General features: G+C 54.1%; 1 protein-coding gene and 1 long non-coding RNA gene across 5 annotated transcripts in view; one reads left to right on the top strand and one right to left on the bottom strand.

Moving 5' to 3' along the window:
• Positions 1-968: 968 nt before the first annotated feature.
• Positions 969-10,886, top strand: LOC143676923 (uncharacterized). 4 transcript variants are annotated; one of them, XR_013172313.1, is made up of 4 exons: positions 969-1,035; positions 2,382-2,591; positions 4,440-4,666; positions 10,570-10,886. It is a non-coding gene; the product is annotated as an uncharacterized LOC143676923 (long non-coding RNA). The 4 variants fall into 4 exon arrangements; XR_013172312.1 differs by having other exon boundaries at positions 2,425-2,591; positions 10,570-10,882; XR_013172315.1 differs by lacking the exon at positions 10,570-10,886 and adding an exon at positions 6,787-7,377 and having other exon boundaries at positions 2,425-2,591.
• Positions 9,165-23,209, bottom strand: part of KLHL29 (kelch like family member 29) — a 263,233-nt gene continuing 249,188 nt past the window's right edge. Inside the window, exons 8-14 of the mRNA XM_077152213.1 lie at positions 22,673-22,932; positions 20,221-20,419; positions 19,951-20,133; positions 19,612-19,792; positions 14,894-15,087; positions 14,496-14,640; positions 9,165-12,594 (exon numbers count right to left, since the gene is read on the bottom strand). Of these exons, the coding sequence (XP_077008328.1) occupies positions 12,411-12,594; positions 14,496-14,640; positions 14,894-15,087; positions 19,612-19,792; positions 19,951-20,133; positions 20,221-20,419; positions 22,673-22,932 (1,346 nt within the window). The 3' untranslated portion in view covers positions 9,165-12,410. The remainder of the gene's footprint in view (positions 12,595-14,495; positions 14,641-14,893; positions 15,088-19,611; positions 19,793-19,950; positions 20,134-20,220; positions 20,420-22,672; positions 22,933-23,209) is intronic.

Here is a 23,209-nt window from a genome sequence, read left to right as displayed (position 1 = left end):
GCAGCTCCAAAGAATGGGGTAAATGTAAATATACTGAGCTGGAATGATGTCCAACACCCACCTTAGTGACAACCGCAAATTTCAGAACTGGTTCAATAGAACAATTATGTTTAAACAAAACTAAAACTTACATCTATAGGCCTGGGATATGTCTCAAAGGACACACACTTCAAGTGGAGCCTCTTGGAAGGGGATGGATGAGGAAGGCTTTGTGCTCTATGGATTGTAATTCTTGAACAGGTCTCCTTTTGGACGGAGCTCTTTGAGGACCAGCCTGTGTCTTCTGCATCTTTGTATTTCCAGCGTTCACAGAACCTGGCACGCAAGAGCTACCCCATTAATACTAAATGATTGCAGGGAAAGTAGATGGTCACTGGGCTCCTTCATCAGATCTGGTCGGACAGATTCAACGGCTAACCAACCTCAAGATTCCTGTTGGAGAAGCAGCCAGGCACTGCAGATGAGAAGGTGGCTTCGGGCTGCTGCAAACACTTACTGCCCTGCTCCTGGCCCCAGGCCAGCTCAGAGGCAGCCTCTGACTCTACCAAGTTGCTCGTGTTCCAGTCTGTTGAACTTGGCCTTCTCCTGGGCTCCTCCACAGACCTTCTCCCCTCCCCCCACCCCCCTCACCCCCCGCTGGCTTTCTCATCTCCTATCCTTCCAGCCTGGGCCAGTCCCATGGCCCGGGTGCCCCTTCTATTGTTATCTAGCAATGAGCCATTGTTTGTCAGAAAGCCAAAAACTTGTCTTATTTCTCACTGTGGCCCCAGCATCTGGCACTTAGAAAGTACATTAGAAATAACTTAGTGAATATTTGTGAGTTGAAGTGAGGTATGGACAAGGAACAGCTGTGATGTAAAGGAGACCAGGTTTTGCTTTGCCTTAGAGGGTCAGAGTGTTTCACAAAGGAGATGCTGATGTTGGCCTTTGAATAAAATGCGAAAAAGGGTCTTTCAACCGGGGGTGGATGGGTGGGCTGGGAAGGGGTGTGAAGCATTTGAACAGAAAATAGATGCACAGAGTTGAAGCATAGCTGTGAGCAGTGGAATGATGGGTGGGTGGGTGGGGGTGGTGAGATGGTATTGGCAGAATCTGATAAGGCAGGACATCATAGACCCTTCTGAGAAGTCTGAAGATGTTTTTTTTGAGGGAGGAGGGAGTTTGGGAAGCACTGAAGGGAGTGTCTAAGGATGGAAATGACAATCAGATGTGTGCTTGCAAAAGCACGGGCAGAAGCTGGGAGTAGTTAGAGAGCTATTGCCATAATTGTGGCAAGAGAAAATGAGGCCTGAAATACGGCAGTGGGTTAGTTTGTAAGCTGCCAGAATGCGATATACCAGAAATGCAATGACTTTTAAAAAAGGGAATTTAATCAGTTGAAAGCTTACAGTTCTAAGCCTATGAAAATGTCCAAACTAAGGCACCCAGGTAAAGATACCTTAATTCAAGGAAGGCTGATGGGTAAGGAACACCTCTGTCAGCTGGGAAGTCATGTAGCTGGCATCTGCTGGTCCCTCACTCCTGAGCTCTGCTGCTTTCAGCCTCTGTTCCTGTGGGGGCTCCTCACTTTGCTTCTCCGGGGCTGGCTTTCATCTCTTGGCTTCCCTTGGTTCTGTCCAGGTTTTGGCTTGCTTAACATCTCATGGCAATGTCTGCTGGACTCCAAACATCTCCAAACATCTGTGTCTCTGTTGTCCAAGTGTCGGCATCTGTGCAGCTCACTCTGAAGTTTCTGTCAGCTCTGTCATTTCTGTTGTTTCTCCAAAATGTTTCCCCTTTTAAAGACCCCAGTAAATGAATCAAGACCCACCTGGAATGGGTGGAGTCATATCTCCATCTAATCAAAAGGTCACACCCACAACTGGGTGCATCACATATCTGTGGAAATAATTTAATCAAAAGCTTCCAACCTAGTGTTGAATTAGGATGAAAAGAAATGGCTGCCCCCCTCAAGATCAAATCAGGATTAAAACATGGCTTTTCTGGGGTACATAATACTTTCAAACCAGCACAGATAGGAAATGGAGAAAGAGACAAGAATGGGTCCAGAGATGTTAAGGAAGTAAAATGAATAGAACTTAGTCATGATTGACTATGGGGACTGAGGGGCCAAAAATGAGTTCAGAATAACTTCTAGGTTCCTCTCTTAGATGCCTATGAGGCTTATGATTCCTTTAGCGGGTTAGGGCTGAGAAGGTTTAGGGAGGGGAGAAGGATTGTTTAAGGACATGGAGATAATATCAGGGATTGGGGTAAGAGAGGGAGAGAATAGGATTAGGACACACTCGGTATTTGAAACTACAGGAGTGGAGGAGGGAGGAAGGAAGATGCAAATGGCTGAGTGAACAATAGTGAAGTGAGTTGTGAGTGATTTATTTAAGGTATTGTGCTCCCACTCTCTCCCTGGCTCCCCTCTGTGCCCAGCTCTTTGGGGAGTGTGGTGGAGAACATGGTCCCGGCCTGCAGACGCGTCTTACTGACCTAGTGTTACCCATGAGAGGCTGCCGTCATCTCCCAGGAGGAGCGACACCCAAACAACCAGCACACATTATACAGCGGGAGGCAGAGTATATGGATTTTAGTTTGGGAAGGTGAAAACAGTTGACTTACCTTATTATTATTATTATTTTTTGGTATAGAAATCCATGGACTCTATTCTAGTTTGCTAGCTGCCATAATGGGATATACCAGAAATGGAATGGCATTTTAAAAAGGGAAATTTAACAAGTTGGTAGTTTACAGTTTGTGTTGGTTTGAAAGGAAGTATGCCCCCTAGAAAAGCCAGGTTTTAATCAAAATCCCATTTCATAAAGATAGAATAATTCCTATTCAATACTGTATGTTTGAAACTGTAATCAGATCATCTCCCTGGATGATGTGATTTAGTCAAGAGTGGTTGTTAAGATGGATTAGGTGATGACATGTCTCCACCCATTTGGGTGGATCTTGATTGGTTTATTGGAGTCCTATAAAAGAGGAAACATTTTGGAGAAAGAAAGAGATTCGGAGAGAGCAGAGAATGCTGCAGCACCATGAAGCAGAGGGTCCACGAGCCAGCTACCTTTGGAGATGATAAAGGAAAACGCTTCCTGGGGAGCTTCATGAAACCAGAAGCCAGGGGTGAAGAAGCTAGCAGATGACATCGTGTTCGCCATGTGTCCTTCCAGATGAGAGAGAAACTCTGACTGTGTTCACCATGTGCCCTTCCACTTAAGAGAGAAACCCTGAAATTTATCAGCCTTCTGGAACCAAGGTATCTTTCCCTGGATACTTCTGATTGGGCATTTCTATAGACTTGTTTTAATTGGGACATTTTCTCGGCCTTAGAACTGTAAACTAGCAACTCATTAAATTCCCCTTCCTAAAAGCCATTCCGTTTCTGGTATATTGCATTCTGGCAGCTAGCAAACTAGAACACAGTTCAAAGGCCGAGAAAGTGTCCCAATTAAAGCAAGTCTATAAGAATGTCCAAATTAAGGCACCAACAAGAGGTTACCTTCACTCAAGAAAGGCCAATGGAGTTCAGGGTTTCACTATCAACTGGAAAGGCACATGGTGAACATGGCGACATCTGCTAGCTTTCTCTTCACGCCTCTTGTTTCATGAAGTTCCTTGGGGGATGTTTTCCTTCTTCAGCTCCAAAACTCTCTGGCTGCCTGGGCTCCTGTCAGTCTTGTGGCTATTGGCATCATGCTCTCTCTCTCTCCAAAATCTTTCCCCTTTAAAGGATGCCAGTAAACTAAACAAGACCCACCTGGAATGGGTGGAGTCACATCTCCATCTAATCAAGTTATTACCCATAATTGGATGCATCACATCTCCATGGAAATAATCGAATCAAAAGATTCCAACCTACGTTATTGAGCAGGGATTAAAGAAATGGTTGCTCCCACAAGAGTGATTAGGATTAAAGCATGGCTTTTCTAGGGTACATAGTCCTTTCAAACGAGCACAGGCTCCCTCTTTGTCTCTATACCCACAGCACATCTCAACCTTATTCTTGCCATCATGTGGAAAAGGCAGGCTCCTGGGAGTGGGGACCTGCTTTCAGCCAATTCCTTGGTCTAGGTGGGAAGACACCCTGACATTCTACCTGCCTGGCTTCCAGGCCTGGGCCACACCCTTTGGTCTGAGGCGGGGCTGTGCCCTCCTCTCCTCCCCCAGGAGGGCTGTGGTCAGCAAGTATGCTGGAGACACTTTTCAAATTCCCCGCAGGAGCCTCAAGCGAGGCAGTAATGGCTGGTCTGCAAATCTTACTTCAGTGGACTCTTTCCTTAACCCAGAGCCAAGTTTTCTGTTAAAAGTCTGAGTCCTTGACTGCAGGGAGTCAGTGTGTGGCTGAGACTCTCACCGGGCATTTAAAGATCGCTTCTAAGGAGAACTTCGTCCAACACAGAGCTGAATGTCTATTCACAGAGTTCTCTGTTTTCTTATTATAGACTTTTGAGGTGCCTTGGGGAGGAGGAAAGAGTCTTAGCCCTACAGTCATAAGAGCCGACAGCCCCCGGTGGCCTGGAGAGGGCGTATGATGTATCCCCACCTCTCCGGAGTCTCCATGACCTGGGCTGGAGTACCTGTGTGACTTGGACAAACTTTCTGCTTAATGTTTCAGGACCTGGTTGTCTCACCTGTGCACCCAGGATAACCATCCTTTGCAGGATTTTTGGTAAGGATTAAATGCAGTATATAAAGAACCCTGGGAGCATGACCTTATGATTACAGGACAAGTCACTTAACTTCTGCGAAACAGGACAAGTCACTTAACTTCTGTGAACTTGATTCCCCTTGAAGCAGAAGATGTTGTCCTCTGCCTTTTAGGGAAGTCGAAAGGATAAAATGAGAGTGTGAAATTGTGTTATACAAGTATATTATTAAGGTTTAATTATAGAAGACCCCTTCCAGGATTTTGGCAACCCATTTCAGACATCTAACACTGATCCATACATCCTTTTGTTGAACTGGAATTTTGTTTTTATTATCTCTTTTGTCTTATTTGACTTTCTCAGTACACATGGAGGTGTTGAAGTTCTTTTTTTTTTCCGTAAAAATCTTCATGCACTGAAAGATATAATCCACTCACCTTTAGCCTTTAGGCTTTATAAAAAACAATCTTGATTTTACTGGCAACTTATTTTCTTATTTGTAATTCTTTGTTCATCCTGAACCCCCCTAATTGGTCCATTACTCATGGTGCCCCAAATAGGAAATGATCTTTAAAAACTGAGATTGAAATATATATATATTCTCAGATTGAAATATAAGGGAAAGATTGGTTTCTGTTTCTCATTCCCAAAAGTCTTTTAAAAAATATATCAATATCTTTATTATAGAAATAATACCATTACTTTACAGAAATTTTGGAAAAGAGAAGAAAAATCACCCTCAATTTGATTAATTGTGTGTTTATGACTGTACATCTGGTCATTTTTTGATTTACATACCATACATAATCACAATCACAGTCATATATATAAATATGAGTCTTGATTTTTTTTCCTCTTACCTTATATCATAAGCATTTTCTATAGTGCTGTATATCTTTATATAGTACTTATAGAATTGTGAAGATGCAATGTCTGGTCAAAAAATGGGAGTTGTTATTATATGACCTTTTCCTTAGTTTTCATTATTTCCTTGGAATGTCCAGAAATGGATTTACCAGCCCAGATATCAGTACAGTTTAGGCTCCTATACACACTGCCTGCCACACTGCTTTTCTACAAGGATCATCTCCTTTGCAAAACCCTCGGCACTCAAGGGTCCCCCCTACAGATTTTAGGTTTTGAGAGCTCATTTAGTAGGTAAAAGATACTACCTCATCATTTTATTTTTATTTTTTTTACTACCTCATTATTTTAATTTCATTATTAAAAAACTATCAAGTCTGAACTTTTTTTTTGAGGTGGGGGGGTATGTTTACTAGCTATGTTTCCTCTCTGTGGGTCTGTTTAAAATCTGCTTCTATTTAATGGTTGTAATTATTTGATATTTTCTTATTGAATTTACATGGGCTCTTTGATAAAAAAAGCTACAAATATTTTCCCTGTTTTCTTTTGATTTTGGCTATGGATTATTTAAAAATGCCATAGACAAATGTTTCAAGAATCATGTACTCTGAAATTTGGGCTGTTCAATTGAATCCAGTTTTTATAGCATCCTTTTACAATGAGGTAAGGTCAGCTGGACTTGAATTCCTGTCTCCAGAGGATACAGCCTTCCGCCCTCCCCACCCTCAGCTTGGTGTGCTTTAGAACCTTGATGAGCTTATTTCTGATTCATTGGTTCCAGTAAAGTGGATAAAATATTATGGAAAAAAACACACTTTGGAGAAAGTTCAGGCTGTGTGAAGTTGACCAGATTATTTAACCTCTCTGAGCCTCAGCTGCCCCACCAAAAATTATGGATTGCTCACAAGCTTATTTTGAGAAACAAATAAAAAATGAAGTAACTTATCTGAAAGTACCTTGTAAAATGGAAAATATTAAAAAACGTGAAATGCTATTACTGCTAAGGATGGTGACAGGAGCGGGCTCTACGGGGTAGGTCCAGTGTTTGAGCTGGGCAGCAGTGTTTCTCCCTTCACCCCTTAAAGGACTTAAGCTCTGAGCCCCATGAGGGCAGGGTCTCCTTTGTGTTCTGGGATCCCCCTCAGTCCCCATCCTGGTGCCTCATCCCTTCTTGTTATTTCTAGGAGCCTACACTGTCTGGCTCCAAGAGAGGAGGACAAGCTGGCAGACGTTTTCACACTCCTGGTTTGATTGGTCCTTCTCTCTCTCTGAGTGTCAGAATCAAGCTGCCTGGAATGCCACTTTCACCCTGACGCTCTTTAAGGAGGAGGTGTCTGCTCCTTGCATCCTGGGCTCTGTGATCCTGCAGACGTCTTTTGAGCAGCTCTTCAGCAACATGGCTTCAGTAGAGAAGTTCTGCAACCAGAGCGGCACCAAGGCCCACCTAAAACCCCAGCTGTGTGGTCTGACCTCCCTTCTCTTTCCAGCCTCCTCTTCTTCTTTTACACACACGCATTCTCCAGCTCTTCAACATTCAAAAATGCTGGAGAAAAAGAAGTCAGACTAGGAAAATGGAACTTTGCTTTCTAGTCTTGCATGAGATTATTCTATCATGCTCTTTGATTTCTGTGCAAGCCCTCCTCTCTGCAAGGTAAATTCTCTTAGCTAGAATCTATTTAGTGAATCTCATTCCCTTGTCATCTCCACCAGAAAGCTGCCATTAATGTGGTCTGAAATCTGCTCGATATCGGGATCACTGGATTGTTTTCTCAGCTGATGAACTGCTGCAGCTATTCACACATTAGATTGTGAATTTGAGGACCAAAGCTGCCTTGCCTTATTTTCCCTTTCATTGCTAGAGCCAGTAGGTAGTAGGGAGCCAAAAAAAAAGCCTAGTTTGGAAGCAGAAGCTTTGGAAAAATGTTTTTTTTTTATTTGTCAAACTGTATTAGAAATTATCACTCAAGATGCACCACACACACTGTTCTAGTTTGCTAGCTGCCAGAATGCAACACACCAGAGACGGATTGGCTTTTAATAAAAGGGGATTTATTTTGTTAATTCTTCAGAGGAAAGGCAGCTAACTTTCCACTGAGGTTCCTTCTTACGTGGAAGGTACAGGATGGTCTCTGCTGGTCTTCTCTCCAGGCCCCTGGGTTCCAACAACTTTCCCCGGGGTGACTTCTTTCTGCATCTCCAAAGGCCAGGGCTGAGCTGCGAGTGCTGAGATGAGGAATGCTGAACTGCTTGGGCTGTGCTACATTGTGTTCTCTCATTTAAGCACCAGCCAATTAAGTCAAACGTCACTCATTGCAGCAGACACGCCTCCTAGCCGACAGCAGATGTAATTAGCAACAGATGAGGTTCACATACCATTGGCTTATGTCCGCAGCAACAAAACTAGGTATGCTCACCTGGCCAAGTTGACAACTGAATCTAACTAACACATGTCCACCCCTTGTCAACTTGGCAACTTCAAGCATCACCTTAAACAGGTGCAAAAAATTCTCTTCTTGCTGTGGACCTGTGAACCTCAAAACAAGTTGTCTGGTGCCAAGATGCAAAGGAGGATATTCACAGGATATAGGTTTTCATTTCCATAGGGAGAAATTGGAAGAACACAGATGTAAAGCCTGCAGGGCAAACACCATTGGATTTCGAAGTCTGAAAGTCATTCATCCTTCAGCTTTAGAAAGTGGCAGTCCCACCCCTTCCAAGGGCCTATGCAGTGGCCCACCTCTTTCCAAATCAACCCTGGGGAACATCGAGGAGACAACCTCTCGGCTCCACTCTCTCCAGGCATCATGGCCACCCCTGGGCTCTCTGCCATTTCTGGGGCACACGCTCAACCCCTCCATGTGGTGGCAGCCAGGCTCTCCCAGTCCCCCAAGGAGCGTGCTCTACCTTCTCCAAGGCCTGAGGCTGCACAACTCTTCCACTGCAACAAGGTGGGAGGCTCATCCTCACCCTTCAGGGTAAACTCACCCTCTCCATATATATGGGTGGGTTCACTCTCCTGGCTGAGGTTTCTTGGCTTCACACCCGAGCTTCCATGGTTCTCACTCTGCAAACTCCAATCTCTCCCTTTTGTGTCCTCCTTTGTCAAGATTGGCAGTGGTTCCATTTACACCAACAGTCTCTTCACGCACTCCAGGACTTCTCCATCATTCTCTTCACGGTTCCTCCAAGATCTTCCCCTTAGCCAGCCAAAACACCATTCAAACATATCTGGTATTTGCAAACCGCAGCAGCACCGCCACTCTCCAGTACCAAATCTGTTCTAGTTTGCTAGCTGCCAGAATGCAACACACCAGAGACGGATTGGCTTTTAATAAAAGGGGATTAATTTTGTTAATTCTTCAGAGGAAAGGCAGCTAACTTTCCACTGAGGTTCTTTCTTACGTGAGAAGGTACAGGATGGTCTCTGCTGGTCTTCTCTCCAGGCCCCTGGGTTCCAACAACTTTCCCCGGGGTGACTTCTTTCTGCATCTCCAAAGGCCTGGGCTGAGCTGTGAGTGCTGAGATGAGAAATGACTAGCTGCTCAGGCTGTGCTACATTGCGTTCTCTCATTTAAGCACCAGCCAATTAAGTCAAACATCACTCATTGCAGCAGACACGCCTCCTAGCCGAGGGCAGATGTAATTAGCAACAGGGCAGATGTAATTAGCAACAGATGAGGTTCACGTACCACTGGCTTATGTCCGCAGCAACAAAACACCTGGCCAAGTTGACAACTGAATCTAACACACACACACACACTGAATGTGATCTGTCTCCCTTGTATGGTTGCCGCAGTGACCTTTCTCACCATCCATGCCAGGTCTGATGCTCAGAACCTTGAGTCCAATAAGAAGGCTGCTCTTCATAGTTACATGGGCTCCTAATCTCATGGACACATATGTCTTTTATGGTAACATTTAATCTGTTCGTCACCCAGCATTAAGTCTAAAATACACAGGCAGAGACTCAAAGAACATTTCTCTTAGATTCGGGGTAATGGGCCAGACAAGGATGGAGCTAATAAAGCTACCATTTTGCTTTGATGCCATATTATACTTTCAGCTCTTTGGGCTTGGAATATTCCAGACATTCGCCATCCTTCCCTCTAGAACAGGCATTTCTGGAGGCATCCTTGCCGGTGTTTATTAGCAAGTGCATGGATCACTTGGAAGGTCTCGGGCAACTTCAATGCGGAGTTCCTGCTCCACCAACCTGGTTTGTCAGACTCGCCTCACAAGTGGAGGGAGACAGCAGGTCCGGGTGAGATTTGAGGATTAAGAGTGGGAGGCCCTTCATGTGGATGACAGAGCTGGTAAACCTCCCTTCTCCTGCTGACCCCTTAATTCTATTCTTTTCCTGCAGGGCGGAGCAGCCCTCCCTGGTATCCTGCCTCTTCCCCTGGGCAGCCTTGCCTGGGTGTCCCTGGCAGAGCCAAGTGGGTCTTAGATGATGGAGAGACAGTCCCAGGCATTCCTCGGGAAGGCAAATGGAGGCCCCGTGCCTGGATTTTAGGACAGAAACCCCATCTTGTAGTTGTCCCTAGAGGAAGTATGTTGCGTCTGTTCTCAGGCTGATGAGTCAGAGTTACCTCGTGGTGTCGGCAGGGCTCAGGACCGTGGGCCGCAGGCATGGCAGTGACAGCAGCGGGCAGCTAACCTGAAATTTTCAGTTGCACAAGTGTAATAAGAAGAGAACTTACTACTGCAGGAAGGTCCTCAGAGTGTTTGCAAGTCCCTTTCAGCTTTGATCTATTGCTGTCCTTGATTCTTGGCTTCCTTTTAAACACTATACGTCCCCTTGCTAAAGAGTCCTATCCTTTCTAATCATCACAATCTGCATTAAAATCCATAACGGCGCCCACGTAGCTGATGGATGAGAAGAGGAACAGGCCTGCCCTGGGGCTGCTCCTACCACGGCCAGGCCCATGGCACACGGGAACACCACACCGGCTTCCGAGTCTAGATCTATAAATATATTTATTATAATATAACAAGAACTTAACAATAAACATATACTATGTACAATGCCATTACAGAGAACCCTGTTTTATATCATTCACAGAAATAGCCAGTTTTTGCTCCAGTGTGATCGATGAGGAGAGAAACGGAATCTCACTGCCACCTGCGCCGAGTCTTGCTCGCCGCGACACCTCCTTTGGAGGCAGATGCACGCGGTGGCCAGCGCCAGCCCTGCCCCGGGCCGTTGGCACGCTGTGCTCCAGTCCTTGGGTTCACACTTGCACCCTGTTTGACATAAATACTTCCAATGACATACAACGTATGTAGTTTTGTGCTTATTACTTTTTTTAAAAATAATAAATAATATTTAAAAACTGCATAACGAAGCTCGGTATCCTGTCCAAGGGGGAGCCGCACTCGCAGCGCGAGAAGTCGATGGCGAACGTTGGAGGCGGAACGACGTGTCACCCAGTCCTGAAAGGTGGAGCGCGCGTCCCGTCCCTCTCGCCTCGTCAATGGTCTTCTCGGGAAATGACGGCGCGTGGACTTCCGAGATATAAAAAATGGCAAGCGCGTATTTGGTGCCAACTTCGACTAGACAGCGTGGCGGCAGCCACCTCCCCGCCCCTGGACGGGAACCCGGTTGCCACGTGAGGTTGCAGGGTCTGAGGGCCCGCGGGAGTCCTTTCCCTCCCGGGCCGCGGCGCGCACCCCACCCCGGCGCCCCTTCCCTCGGGCGACTGCGCGGCAAGGACGGCGAATCCGCTCCTGCCTCGGGCCTCGGCTGTCACGGCTCGTCTAAGAAGGCTGGTGGCATCCTGAGAGCTCTTGCGGCAGGTGCCTTAATATATAGCTATGAATATAAAAAATAGTCTCCTGTGCTTTGTAGACACTTCTCCTCCCTCCCTCCCTCCTCCCCGCCCGGCCTGGGGGCTCAGCTTTGCCTCACGGAGGGAGCTGCTCCGACGCCAGGGGCCAGAGCTGGGGTCCTTCTAGGACAGAATCTCCACTGGCCAATGCCTCCAGGAGGCACGGCTTTATGGGCTGTCTGGGAGTTACATTTTCTAAAAATAAAATGGGGGCGTCTGCGCCCCCCCAGGAGAGATCCTCTATTCTGCACTTAGAAAAACGGGAGCAAATGGCCCACTCAGGCACTACCTACAAAGAGCTTTGGGAATCCCCGCGTCACTGCCCCTCTGGTGGCCTCCTCCTCCTCTCGGTACTTAAAAATAGCCTCTTGTGTATCAAGAAAATGCCTTGGAAATCTAAATAATTCATATTGGATAAGAGAAAGCTAGCACAATCACCTTGTCCTTCTCCAGCAAAAACATGGTAGAAAAACCTGTGTAGGAAAGACAGCCCTCCCCAGCTGTCCCTCTGGCCCCGCAGGGCGTCAGTCCGCACCCCCAGCCCAGCACCGGGTGGGCCCTCTCGCCGGCCCCAGCTGGGACCAGCAGGCCCCCGGGCGCCCCGCCGCTCAGGCATGTCCATTGCCTTCTCTCCACTGCGGAAAGCGTGGATGGGTGAAAAACAGAAGGAGGAATCAAAGTGATAAGGACACTTTGATCGTATCCAAGAGAGCCTGATGCCTCGTGGTAGGATGACTGAGCTCCAGTTGTTTAGGGATCAAGCTTGCTCCGCGGGAAGGAAAGAAAAACAGCTTCCTCTCCCCGTGGAGAAAGAAGGGCGACTCCTGCCCCCGCAACAGCGAGCACCCGGCGGCCCCGTCCGGGGTGGGTGGTGGGTCCTGCCACCCGCAGCGTGCGCCCCTGGCTCACCCGGAGGCGAGGATGATTTTCTACATTCAGCGTACAGAGTGTTCAAAATGTCGAGCGCAGTGACTGCCTTGATTGCGTTTTGTCGGCCTCTGATGGGTGGTGCTGAAACATCTTCCTTGCGTGCAGAGCTGTCCTCCCCAGGACGCGCGTGGGCTTCCCGTGGGCGTCAGCCGCTCTGGATGTACTTCTTAATCACCACGCAGCCGTGTCTGAACACGGGGCAGGGCATGTGGGGGAGGAGGGTCCACGCGTTGGAGGCAGGCTCGTAGGCTTCCATGTTGCCCAGGGCGGGCCCCTCACTGCTCACGATGCCCCCCGTGGCGTAGATTTTGCCATCGAGCACCACGGCACTGCGGGAGAGAAAGCCGGAAGAGACTCAGGGAGCTCCCTGCACCCTGCGCCCCGGCCTGCGCCCCATCGGCAAAGGTGGCACCTAGTCTCCCTGCTGCCCTTGCACCCTGATAGAGCAGGGTGCCCCCAGCCACTTAGGACAACGGCTCTCCTGCCCCCCAGGCTGCTGGATGTGGCACCCCTGGCCCGTGGGACCGACGCGTGATGGATGGGAGGTGAGCTGCCTCTGCGCAGCTCTCGGCTCCATTCCCTGCGTCCTTACTGAGCATCTTATTTAGCTGCACAGAGTTGTCCTACAGTTGGGAACAGGATGCACAACAGACTCTGGGAAGGGACAGGAGGCAGGGTAAGGAGGAACTAAATCCTAACTGAACACCAGCCGCTGCCAAGGGGTGCAGAGTCAGACCTTCCTGCTGTCTGTCCTGGACTTGAGTGTCCTCCTGTCCCTGCCCGCCATGACTGTAAGGGTCAGGCGTGCTCTCCGCAGGGTTTCTGATGGCCGTCGCCGGACACGACACTCTCTGGCTCAGTTCTGTTGCCTCCATCAGCCCTTCCAGTTGTGCAGGCTCAGCATCTTGCTCCAATCTCCTCTTAGTCCCTTAATGAATGCCCGCTTCCCATCACACCGACTGCCAGATGGATGTTCTTAGCCCTGATTTCTCTCTTACTCATCTAATGGCCATTTCATCTTGGCCATCCCCTGGGACTCAACAGATAGGTTCAAGAAAGGTTAAATCCATTTCTGCAATTCTGAGCCTCAAATAGGACCTGCTCCAACCTTCCCTCTTGCAGCACCTCACCCCCAGGCCCCTCATGCTTCTCCCTGTGCGGCACAGCTTTTCCTGGATTCTCTTGCAAGACCTAGTTTAAATCTCTTCTCTAGCATCCTGCCCTCCCCGGCCACTTGTAGTCTCGATGCCCCTCTGAGTGAGGCCCGGCCCTCTGGCTGTTTTCACGGGTGGACGGTGTAGTCAGAGTTCAGCCCTGGAAGCCACCCACATTTAGAGCACGCCACGGGAAAGGAAGGATGGAGAACTGCCAGCTCTTCATGCGAACAGGAATTTATCACAGGTCTGGTCCAACTACCTGTTCTATAGACAGGAGAACTGGCCCGGGGAAAAGTGATTTGTCCAAAGTCCTATGATAAGTTAGCAGAAGAGTGAACCTCTCCTGGCCCCTATGAGTGTGCTTGGGCAAACAGTGGGCACGCCATAAATGCTTAACGCCATTCACACACTGAGGAGCTGGGGGTCAACCACTGCAAGGACCGAGCAGCTTCCAGGAAGGATCTGCTCTAGAAAGGCTGAGAGTGGGGTTTCGGGGGCCTCTTTTGAGCCCTCATTACTCTTAGTCTGGTAAGAGGGGGGCCAGGGGAGCAGGAGCAGGAAAAACAACTTCCCAGGGAGTTGTTTTCTCCTGGGCCAAAGGGCCAGGCCAATTGGGAGCCAAACCTCACTCTGACCCCTCCGTCTGTCCTCCTGCGGGGGCTGGAGCGTGTTTTTGGGCTCCCGGCCTCTGGGGATTCTCAGGCAGCTGTGCCCCCTGCCGTCCCAGAGGGGCATGGGTCCTTCCCCAGGAGCCCCCTGCCCCCTACTGCCTATGGCCTGGCTCTGGCCTGGAGCCATCTTCAAGCTGCTGCCGGGCAGGTGGAGGGGGGTGGGGGTGGAGAGGGGCTGGTGTCCCCCCCTCCCCTTCCGCTCCCCATCTTCTCCCCCTCTGCTCCCCATCTCCTCCCCCTCCCTTTCCCCCTCCCCTCCACCCCTGCGCGTCCAGTGGGCTGAGCTGAGCTGCGGGGCGGACCTCTGGGCAGGGGCTGGAGCTGGAGCCCAGCAGGAAGAGGCGCTCCGGTGGGAACCTGTGCCCTCGGCGCCCCCACCCCGCTGGCAGGGGCGCCCCTCACCTGCAGAACTGGCGCGAGTGGTTCATGTTGGGGCCCGCCTTGATGCTCCCCTTCTCGGGGTCGTAGATGGTGGTGGCGCGGGCGTAGGCCCCGCCCAGGATGAACACGAAGCCGTTGAGGGTCACGGCCGGCGCGTACTTGTTGTCTGTGGGGCAGGGGAGTGGGTCAGGGGCCAGCTTGTCCCCGCGCCCCCCGCTTGGCTTCAGACACCCGAGGCACCTCCAGATAAGGCACTGGGGGGCCGGGCCCGGGGGCGCGCGCATCCTCCCGGGTGAGGGTGGGGGGTCTCCAGCTGCCCCTGGGACTCGGGGTTCGCGACCCCCGCCCCCCCGAACTTGGGGGTGCAGAACTGCTGGGGTACCGAGGGGCCCCTTGCTGGCCCACCCCCCAGCTCTCACCGATCATCGGGGACTCAATGAAGCTCCAGGCGTTGGTGTGCGGCGCGTAGGACTGCAGCACGCCCGCCGCGCGGCCCGCCTCGTTCACGCCCCCGAACACGTAGATCTTCCCGCCGCACACGGTGGCCGCGGCCGAGTGCACGGCCTTCGGCAGAGGGGCCACGGCCTCCCACTGGTTGGTGATGGTGTCGTACCTGCACGGGGTGGGCGGGGGGGGCAACGGCCGGTCAGAGAGGGGCCTTAGGCTGCGCAGGGGAGCTGTGCCACCCCCCTAACCAACCCCCCCCCCCCGTGAGGCATCCCCGGGGCTCCCCACCACTGGCTGGGGCCCCTCGGGGCTGGGGGGCATGAGCTGGCCCAACCAGCCCCCTCCGCCCTCCTCCTGAGCCTTGAGGGGTCTCTTCGGCCTGCCACAGCCTTTTGGCAGGTGGGTATCTCCACGCTTTCACTCCAGGGCGGCCCACCTCTTCCGGCCTTCCAGCTTGCTCCCTCTAGCTCACCCCAACCTTTGCCCAGCAGCCCTGCCTGAGCACCTCCCGAGGGAGGCACAAAAGACAGCTACACAGGGCGATGGCTGTGGGCTCCGGTGTGGAGAATGTACTGGAATGAGGTGGCCAGAGGCAAAGCTCGATCTGGGAAGCTTGGTGACGAGTGACAGTGGTTTGGATGAAGGAGAGATAGCAGTGTGAGGACATGGGGACAGGAGGAGTAGTGGACAGACGGGATTCCCTTGGGTGTTGGGGTGGAGGGAGTCGGCATTGCCTGGGATGACGCAGGCCCCCTGGCTGGGAAGCCGGATGGAGGGGACGCTGCTGGCGACAGGGAATGGAGGAGGAGGTGTGGGGTGGAGCTGGGTATATGGGTCTGGATGGAACCCCCAGTGTGGGGCTCAGCAGCCCAGATGGACAATGGAGATGGGGTGCTCATGAGCCACTAGGGAGCATGTGGGCAGGATCAGGCCGAGGAAAAATCCGGAAAATACTGGCATTGAGGAGCGAGGGGAGCTGAGAGCAGCCCTCTGAGGAGGCGCCGAGCTCCCGAAGGAGGAGGTGAGGAGAGGCCTAGAAATCTCACAAGGAGCTGGTGGTCTTGCGGGGGCAGCAGAACAGGGGGTGCAGAAGCCATCGGTGCCCTGAGGAGTGGATGGGCAGCAAGGCGGGGAAGAAATTAGCTGTGAAGAGGGGCGAAGAAGGACCCAGAAGGAATATGGGGCGCAGGGAAGGGCTTTGTCACTCTTGTGCTGGTAAAATACTTAACAATCAGCTCTTCAGGAAAAAGAAAACCCTGGTGCGTGGCACTTGCTGATTTCCGTGCTGTAAATTTCCCCCCATGGCCTGTTTCAAAGTGAATTTGCTGCAGGTGGAGCCGGGAGGAGCCGTGCAGCAGGGCACTGGCACGTAGTTTCCACCAGGTATGTGTACAACAGACGTATATAATGCAAGAGCGTGGATGATAGAAAAATGTAGTAAAATAATTACATGAGTTTTAAGTATGTATTGCCTTTGTTTTACTATAATTTATAAGAGTATAAAATTTAATTTTTAATAGTGGCCGTTTTTCATAACTGGCTGGCTGAAAATTTAACAGTCGGCTCTCGCACGTCGGTGTGAGTCAGCTCCAGCAGGCCACTGGTTTTGTTTTAATTTTAGGTGGGAAAGGTTAATCGTGTTCAGATGCTGAGGGGAAGGCGCTCAGCTGGATGAGGAAGGATTAAGGGCCCAGGAGGTGGAAGCAAATTGAATCCACAGCAGAGAGGGGCCATGGTATCCGCTTGGGCAGGAGAGGATGGCAGTGTGGCTGCAGGGACGTCGGCCGGAGAGACGGCAGGAAGGCACGGGAGCACTGGGCCCACCGCCTCCTTTTTGTCTGTGAAGAGGCATCAGAGTTGTCTGAAGTACTGGGGGAGGCTGCAGGTAAGAGGCTTGAGGAGGGGGCTGAAGATGAGAGTGGGAGGCCTCGGACAAGGGGACCATGCAGAGATCACCGGGTAGCTTTAAGGGCGCAGCAGACATAGGCGGCCCTGACTCTAATGAGGCCGTGTGATTTTCTCCATCAGCGTTTGGTTCCCCAGGGGAGGAGTCGACCGAACAGGAGAGCAGCCTGAACAGGTGTGGCAGGTGTGTGGCGCAGAAGGAGGAGCAAGTAGGGAGGAGGGAGGAGGAAGGGGCCGGAGGAGGGAGGAGGGCAGTGGGAGGAGGCATGGAAGCCGGGCTCCAGGAGGGAGGGAGGGGCAGCCCCGAGGGAAGAGCAGAGCTGGGAGGTCATCTTGAGATGTGGCTGGCCCTCGGGGGCCGCCTTCTCAGGGCTCTTCCCTGACCCCAGCGCCCCAGCCCTCAGGCTGAACCCCAGGTGCCTCGTGGCCGCAGTGGCGTCTGGGCCCACTTGGGCGCGGTGGGCTCATCCAGCAGGGGCCTCTGGCTGCCGGGGTCGGGGCTGAAGGCACCCCATGGGGCGGCTCTGCTTGCCAGGACTCCAATCCGAGAAGAGGCCGATGGCCTGACAGGGCAGCAGGCGCCGACGCGAGGACGCCACCAACCGCGCCGGCGACTGAGTGACTTTTTGGACAGTGCTGGGATCCAGGTATCTGGCTTTGAAGCCGCGCTTGTTTTCCAGGTGGCCACTGGCCAGCCCCAGCGCCTGCCCCTGCACCATCTGCCCGCCTCCTGCGGGAGAGGGATATGCTAACGACATGCAAATGACCCCGCTGGGGAGGTGCTCGGCTGTCACTTATCCAGTAACCACGGTGACTGCAATATATTGCAGGGAAATATTAGCCCTGGTGGTTATTTATGTAATGATATAATACAGGTTTGTCTATGGCACTGTCGTTTTAATCTATAATTATATAATCTGGCTCTATTCCTGCAAAACAGTAATGAGATATAATTATAATGTACCATATATCTCATTCACCATCAATGTACTGGCAATTTGTAACATCGGGGCGTCCAGGAGAACCAAGTGCCCACGCATTTGTCCCTATGACCCTGGCCTTCCTGTCACCCTGCGTCCTCGCCGCTGCTACCATGCGGCACAGAGATGGACTTGCCCAAAGGGGTCCCGGATATGCTCCTTGGGGAGCAGTGGGTGAGTGACAACCCCCCCGACCCTGCAGCCTGTACTCCTTTGACACCCACCCAGGAGGCCCCAAGTCCACGTCCTTTGTCCCTGCAAGGTCAAGGATGGCCAACTGACCCCAGCGAGCTGAAGAAGGGCTCAGGGCCCTTTGGGGGCCATCATCTGGCCACTCCCCCATCCCTGGGTCCTGGGGTGGGCTCCCTCCCACCTGTCTCCAGGCAGGGCACCCGGGCCAGAGCAGAGGGGCTCACTGGCACCCCCGGGGCAGTGCACTCAGCTCCGCGAGCCCGTGCCAGTGGCTATCAACAAGCCTAAGTTTGCAGGATGAGCGCTCAGCCCCTCAGGAGATTAAAAATAGCTGACAAAAGCAGGACAGGATGACAGAGCTCGCTCGCTTTACTCCTCCATAGAAAATGTGTCTTTCCTTATGTGATCATTATGGGGTGACAAACGATGGGGAGCTGGGGCTTCCAGAAGGCTCTGGGACACGCAAGGCTGCGTGGTGGGTCAGGCTGCAGGCTGTGGGCGTTGGGGGCACTCTGGGTGCAACCACGGTCTTAACATCCTCATCACACGGGGACTCCCGTGAGCTCCAAATCAATATGACAATTAAACGTCGCTGCCGAGCCATCGCTCGGATCCACTTGGGGGAGTTAAAAGCCCACGGTGAACATTCATATCCTGGCTTGCTCCGAAACCCTCGTTGCTGTAACATTTGTCAAGTGTCCAATTAGCTACTGGGGGGAAAAACACAAATTGAGGGGTGTGAGCGACGTGATGTCACCCAGGAGCTTCCTGGCGGCAGTGCGCCATGGGCCGGGTGGCGGGGAGGGTGGAGGCCGTTGGCGCGGGGGAGGCCCCGGTGACCGGGCTGGGCCTCCCGGGCTGAAGCTGGGCCCCGTCTCTCCAAAGGCAGGACTGCGCCGAGGTCTCCCCTATTTCGCTGCTGACTCTCGCGGCTTCTCGCGGCTCCTCCCCTCGGCATCGGTTCTCTGCAGGAGCGCTGCCCCGCGGCTCGGGGAGAGGATTCGTGTCCCCACTGTTCTCTGCACCGCCAAGTCCGTGTTCAGTGGTCTCGGGGGGGAGCCGACCAGGGCCTCCAGCAGGGGCAGGTTTACCCTCAAGGCTCTCCGGCCCGCTGGCTTCTCTTGTCCCCTGGAGAATTCTAGAAGACTGCCCAGACCCGGCGGTCCCTAGTCCCACCGCCGCCGGCTCAGTGTTGTGCAGCGACCCGCCCGTCATGCCGGAGATGGAGGAGGATGCGAGCCCCGTGGTGTGTGGACGCGGCTTCTCAGGGACAAGGAGGGCCCTCCACGGGCATTTGCAGCTTCATCCCCAAGTCCCAGCAAACCCCTGGAGTCTGGGCTGGTGCTTCTGGTCCCGGCTGGTTCTCGACCTGCCCGTAGCCCCGTCAGCACGTCCCAACCTTCACACAGACGGGCCCCCTGCCCCCAACCTGTCTGATGCCTGAACGGGCTGTTGGGACAAGGGCGCCCCATCTTGGTCCCTGGGGAGCTCACCCCCCCACGCCCCCCCACGCCGCCCCAGGGCCCCCCTCGGCTGGGGTTACAGGTGCCCCTTCCCGTCCCAGTGGGGCGTGGGGGGCGGGGGACACCGAGCTGGGCCCGGGGCCTCCTCACCTCTCCACGTGGTCCACGTTGCCTGCCACGCCAAGGCCCCCGAGCGTGTAAATCTTCCCATCGTAGACGAGGCTGTTGTGCCGGCAGCGGGGGACGGTCATCCTGGAGACGAGGTTCCAGTTATCGAGCAGGGACATGTAGCACCAGACGTCAGCCAGCGTCACCCCCGATTCCATCCCGCCTGTGGGGGGGGGGCGGGTCAGGAGTGGGCGGGGCGTGAGGGGCCTGGGGGCGCCAGGGGGGACAGCGCGACCAGCCCGGCCCCCGGCCTCGGCCCTCCCTGACGCGGGCGCAGGGTCCCCGTGGGAAGCCCAGTCCCCGCCCCACCCTGGGCCTCACCTGAGAGGTAGATGTTGTCCCCGGCGCTCACGACGCTGAAGAACTCGCGGTCGTAGAAGGGCAGAGACGCCAGGGGGTACCACTTGTTGCTCTGCGGGTTCCAGCAGGTGACGGCCACCAGCGAGCGCTGGCTCATCCCCACCATCTGACGGCCCCCCACCAGCACGATGACCTCGGCCACACCTGCGGGGACACGGATGGCCACCCTCGGGACACGGTCCCCTCGGGGGCCTGCCCGCTCGGTGGGGGGCACGGGGCCGCCCCCGGTACCTGCCGAGAGGCGCGGCCGCGTCCGGGGCGTCTGCATCTCCTGGCGGGCGTGCGGCAGCATGTGGTAGCGCTTGGCCTCGTTGACCAGGTCGCGGCAGGCCTCGGACGACTTGATCAGCTCCTCGTTGTCCACCACGTTGAGCAGGTAGCTGGGGTGGATGAAGGGGAGGCGCACGACGGCCAGCAGCTCGGCCGCATGCTGCGGGCAAAGGACACGCTCGGGAGCCGTCTGAGGGGTTCAGGACGGAGCCCCCCGCTTTGGGAGCCAGACCGGAGAGGCAGAGAGGAGAGCGCACACCCACCCTAAATGGGCCCCTGTGGTCTGGATCTGGCTTGGGAAGCCCCACTCGGCCCAGCCCGGACGGGGTATGGGTGGCTGGAGGCGCTGCGGGGGGCAGGTGGGGGTGGGGGCTGAAACGGGGAGCGCCCGGCCCTGACGAGGCGCCCATGTGTCACGACGCAGAACTGCCACAGGAGGCACCCAGCCTCTTGGACCAAAGGGGACCTCGGGGATGGGTGGGGGCACCCAGGAGAGCTTAGAGGACACAGTGACCTTCAAGCCTATAAGTCAATGGCCCTCCGAGGCTGGGCCTCCGCTGACCCATGAGCCTCTTCCTCTGCTAGCGGGCCCTGTCCCCGACGGCCCGAGGCTGACTGGGACCTCCCTGCAGCAAACTCGGGGCTCGTCGCACCACTTCAGTTTCATCCAAAGAATACCTGGTAGCCCCTGGGGGCCATGCGTTGGGCTCGTTATTGGGGTGCAGAGACCCAGTATCTGCTCCGGAGGTGGGGCATGTAAGGAGGGAATGGGCTGTACCTAAGGCAGCAGTGGGGCCCAAAGGAGGGTGTGTGTGGGAGAAAGAGGCTCACGGAGCAGGCGGTGTTCGAGCTGGGCGTGGGGAGACCCCTGCCGGAGAGAGGGGCAGACGCCCAGGGCACGCGCCAAGGCCATCATGGAGAGAAAGAGAATGTGTCTGGGGAATTTTGTGGAGTTCATCCTTGCTGGATGCCAGAGGCCCCTGCGGCAGGGGTTGGGGGTGGCAGCGGGAAGCCCGAGACCACAGAGGTCAGCCGAGGCCAGGCCCCGCCTCGCTCTCTGCCAGGCTCGCTAAGGATCTCGCGGCTCATCCCACAGCGCTGATGAGGGACTAATGAGGGGTTTAAAACGGGGGAATTACAAGATCGAATTTGCTCTTTAGAAGGATCATCAGGCTGAGGGTGGAAGGTGGAATCTGGAGGGGGCAGGACCGCAGGCTGGCCAGCTGCACCTGGGGAGATCTGGGTGGCCCAAGCCGGGGAGAAGGCAGGTGAGGAGGAGGTGGAGAGACGAAAGTGGGTGCCCAGATGGACGAAGGAAGGGGGGGGGATCGGGCTTCTCTTGGGGAACAGGCCGAACTGAAGTCGGGCACTCAGAGGGGGTGTGGGTTTGGGGCTGGGTGCACTAGAGGGGCTGGGGGATGTCCCACTGCAAGTGTCCAATAGGTGTCTGATAATTTGGGTCCAGAGCCTAGGAGAGAACTGGGCTGGAGGCAGATGTGGGGGTTCCTGTGCCCAGTTGCCCAGCTGCACTTCCTCCCTCCAGAAAGAAATCCAGCTCCTTTCCTCCTGGTCACTCAGAGCACCCCATTTCCCTGGACACTCAGTGACAGGTCACGGGTGGGGAGCTTTCTCTGCAGCCCGCACTGGCCCCGTGCTACTCGTCCCGCCACCGGAGCCAGCCTGCCCTTCCAGCCCCTCTGCTTGTGCCCAGGACAAGACAGCCTTTCCCACCTGCCACTCGGCGGCTTCCTTGCCTGCTGGGCTCCGGCCTCCCTCACCTTCTGGGCCATGCTCCCCACTTGCTGTTCTCTGGGTGGACTCGGGGCTCTCCGAGAGCTGCCCGAGCAGCTGCATTAACTCCTGGGGGCTCATTGCAGATTGGAACGCGGGCGACTCAGCTCTGAAGGGGGACCTCCTGCCAGTGCTCTCTGGCCAAGAGGCCCCGTTGGGGTGTGCTTGGACCCAGTGGTCCCCGTGTCCTCCTGGGGACACTGCCTTCCTTCCTTCCTCCTCTGGACTCGGGCTCTGACTCTCTACAGCAGTTTCCATTTGATCCAGCTCTCCATCCTCCCAAGAATCGGGGGATGGGTAGGGACTCCTCCTGTGGCTGGTGCTGAGAGTATGGAGAGCCCCTCCTTGCAGGGCCCCAGAGGCTGGCTCGGGGTCCCTCTCTGAGTAGGAAACCCTGGGGTGACTGCGTGATTTCTCATCTCGAATCCCTCCCATCACCTCTCTGCCACCCACAGGCAGCTGTCCCAGCCCCCAGGGGCTGTGTGGGACACTACTTCCCTCTCCCTGTCCCTCCTGCCCCCCACCAGCCGCTCTGCCCGCCAGACCCTTCATCCTTGCTCTCGACCCCACCACAGCCCCCTGCGGTGCCCCCATCTGGGCTGGGGTGAGGACAGGCCCCTACCTGTGCGCGGGCTGCGGGGTCCTTCTTGATCCACTTGATGACCGTCTCGTACACCAGCTCCTCGGCCTTGGTGTTGAGGCTGTCATTGGAGACGTAGGCAATGAAGTCGTCCTTGGAGATGCTGAGGATCTCCTCCTGCGCAGCCACCTCGGGGAAGATCTGCAGCGCGAAGGCTTTGGCCATGTGGTACAGCTCACTGCACTGCATGGCCTCGGCCATGGCCAGGACCCCCAGGCAGTTGCTGGCCGTCAGCTGCTTCTCTGCAGGGGAGAGTGTGGTGTCACTGGCGGGGGGCCCTCGAGGGGGGCCGCGCCACTGCCTCTCGCCCGGGTCCCCGCAGAAACTGGGCTTTTCTCTGCCCCCCTGGGCCCCCAGGTCCTGCCAGTCCTTGCAGAAGGCCTAAGAGCAGGAGGCTGGAGGGTGGGTGGCAGGCTCGGGGCTCCTTCGCTGCCTCTGCTCGGCCGGGGCCCGAGCTGGGGGGCAGGGTCAGACAGAGCCAAGGTTGAAGGTCACGAGGCTCATGGCATTCTGCAACTG

This window comes from Tamandua tetradactyla, chromosome 3 (assembly GCF_023851605.1).
Source record: "Tamandua tetradactyla isolate mTamTet1 chromosome 3, mTamTet1.pri, whole genome shotgun sequence".
NCBI classification, from domain to species: Eukaryota; Metazoa; Chordata; class Mammalia; order Pilosa; family Myrmecophagidae; genus Tamandua; species Tamandua tetradactyla.
This window is presented reverse-complemented; position numbering and strand designations above follow the sequence as displayed.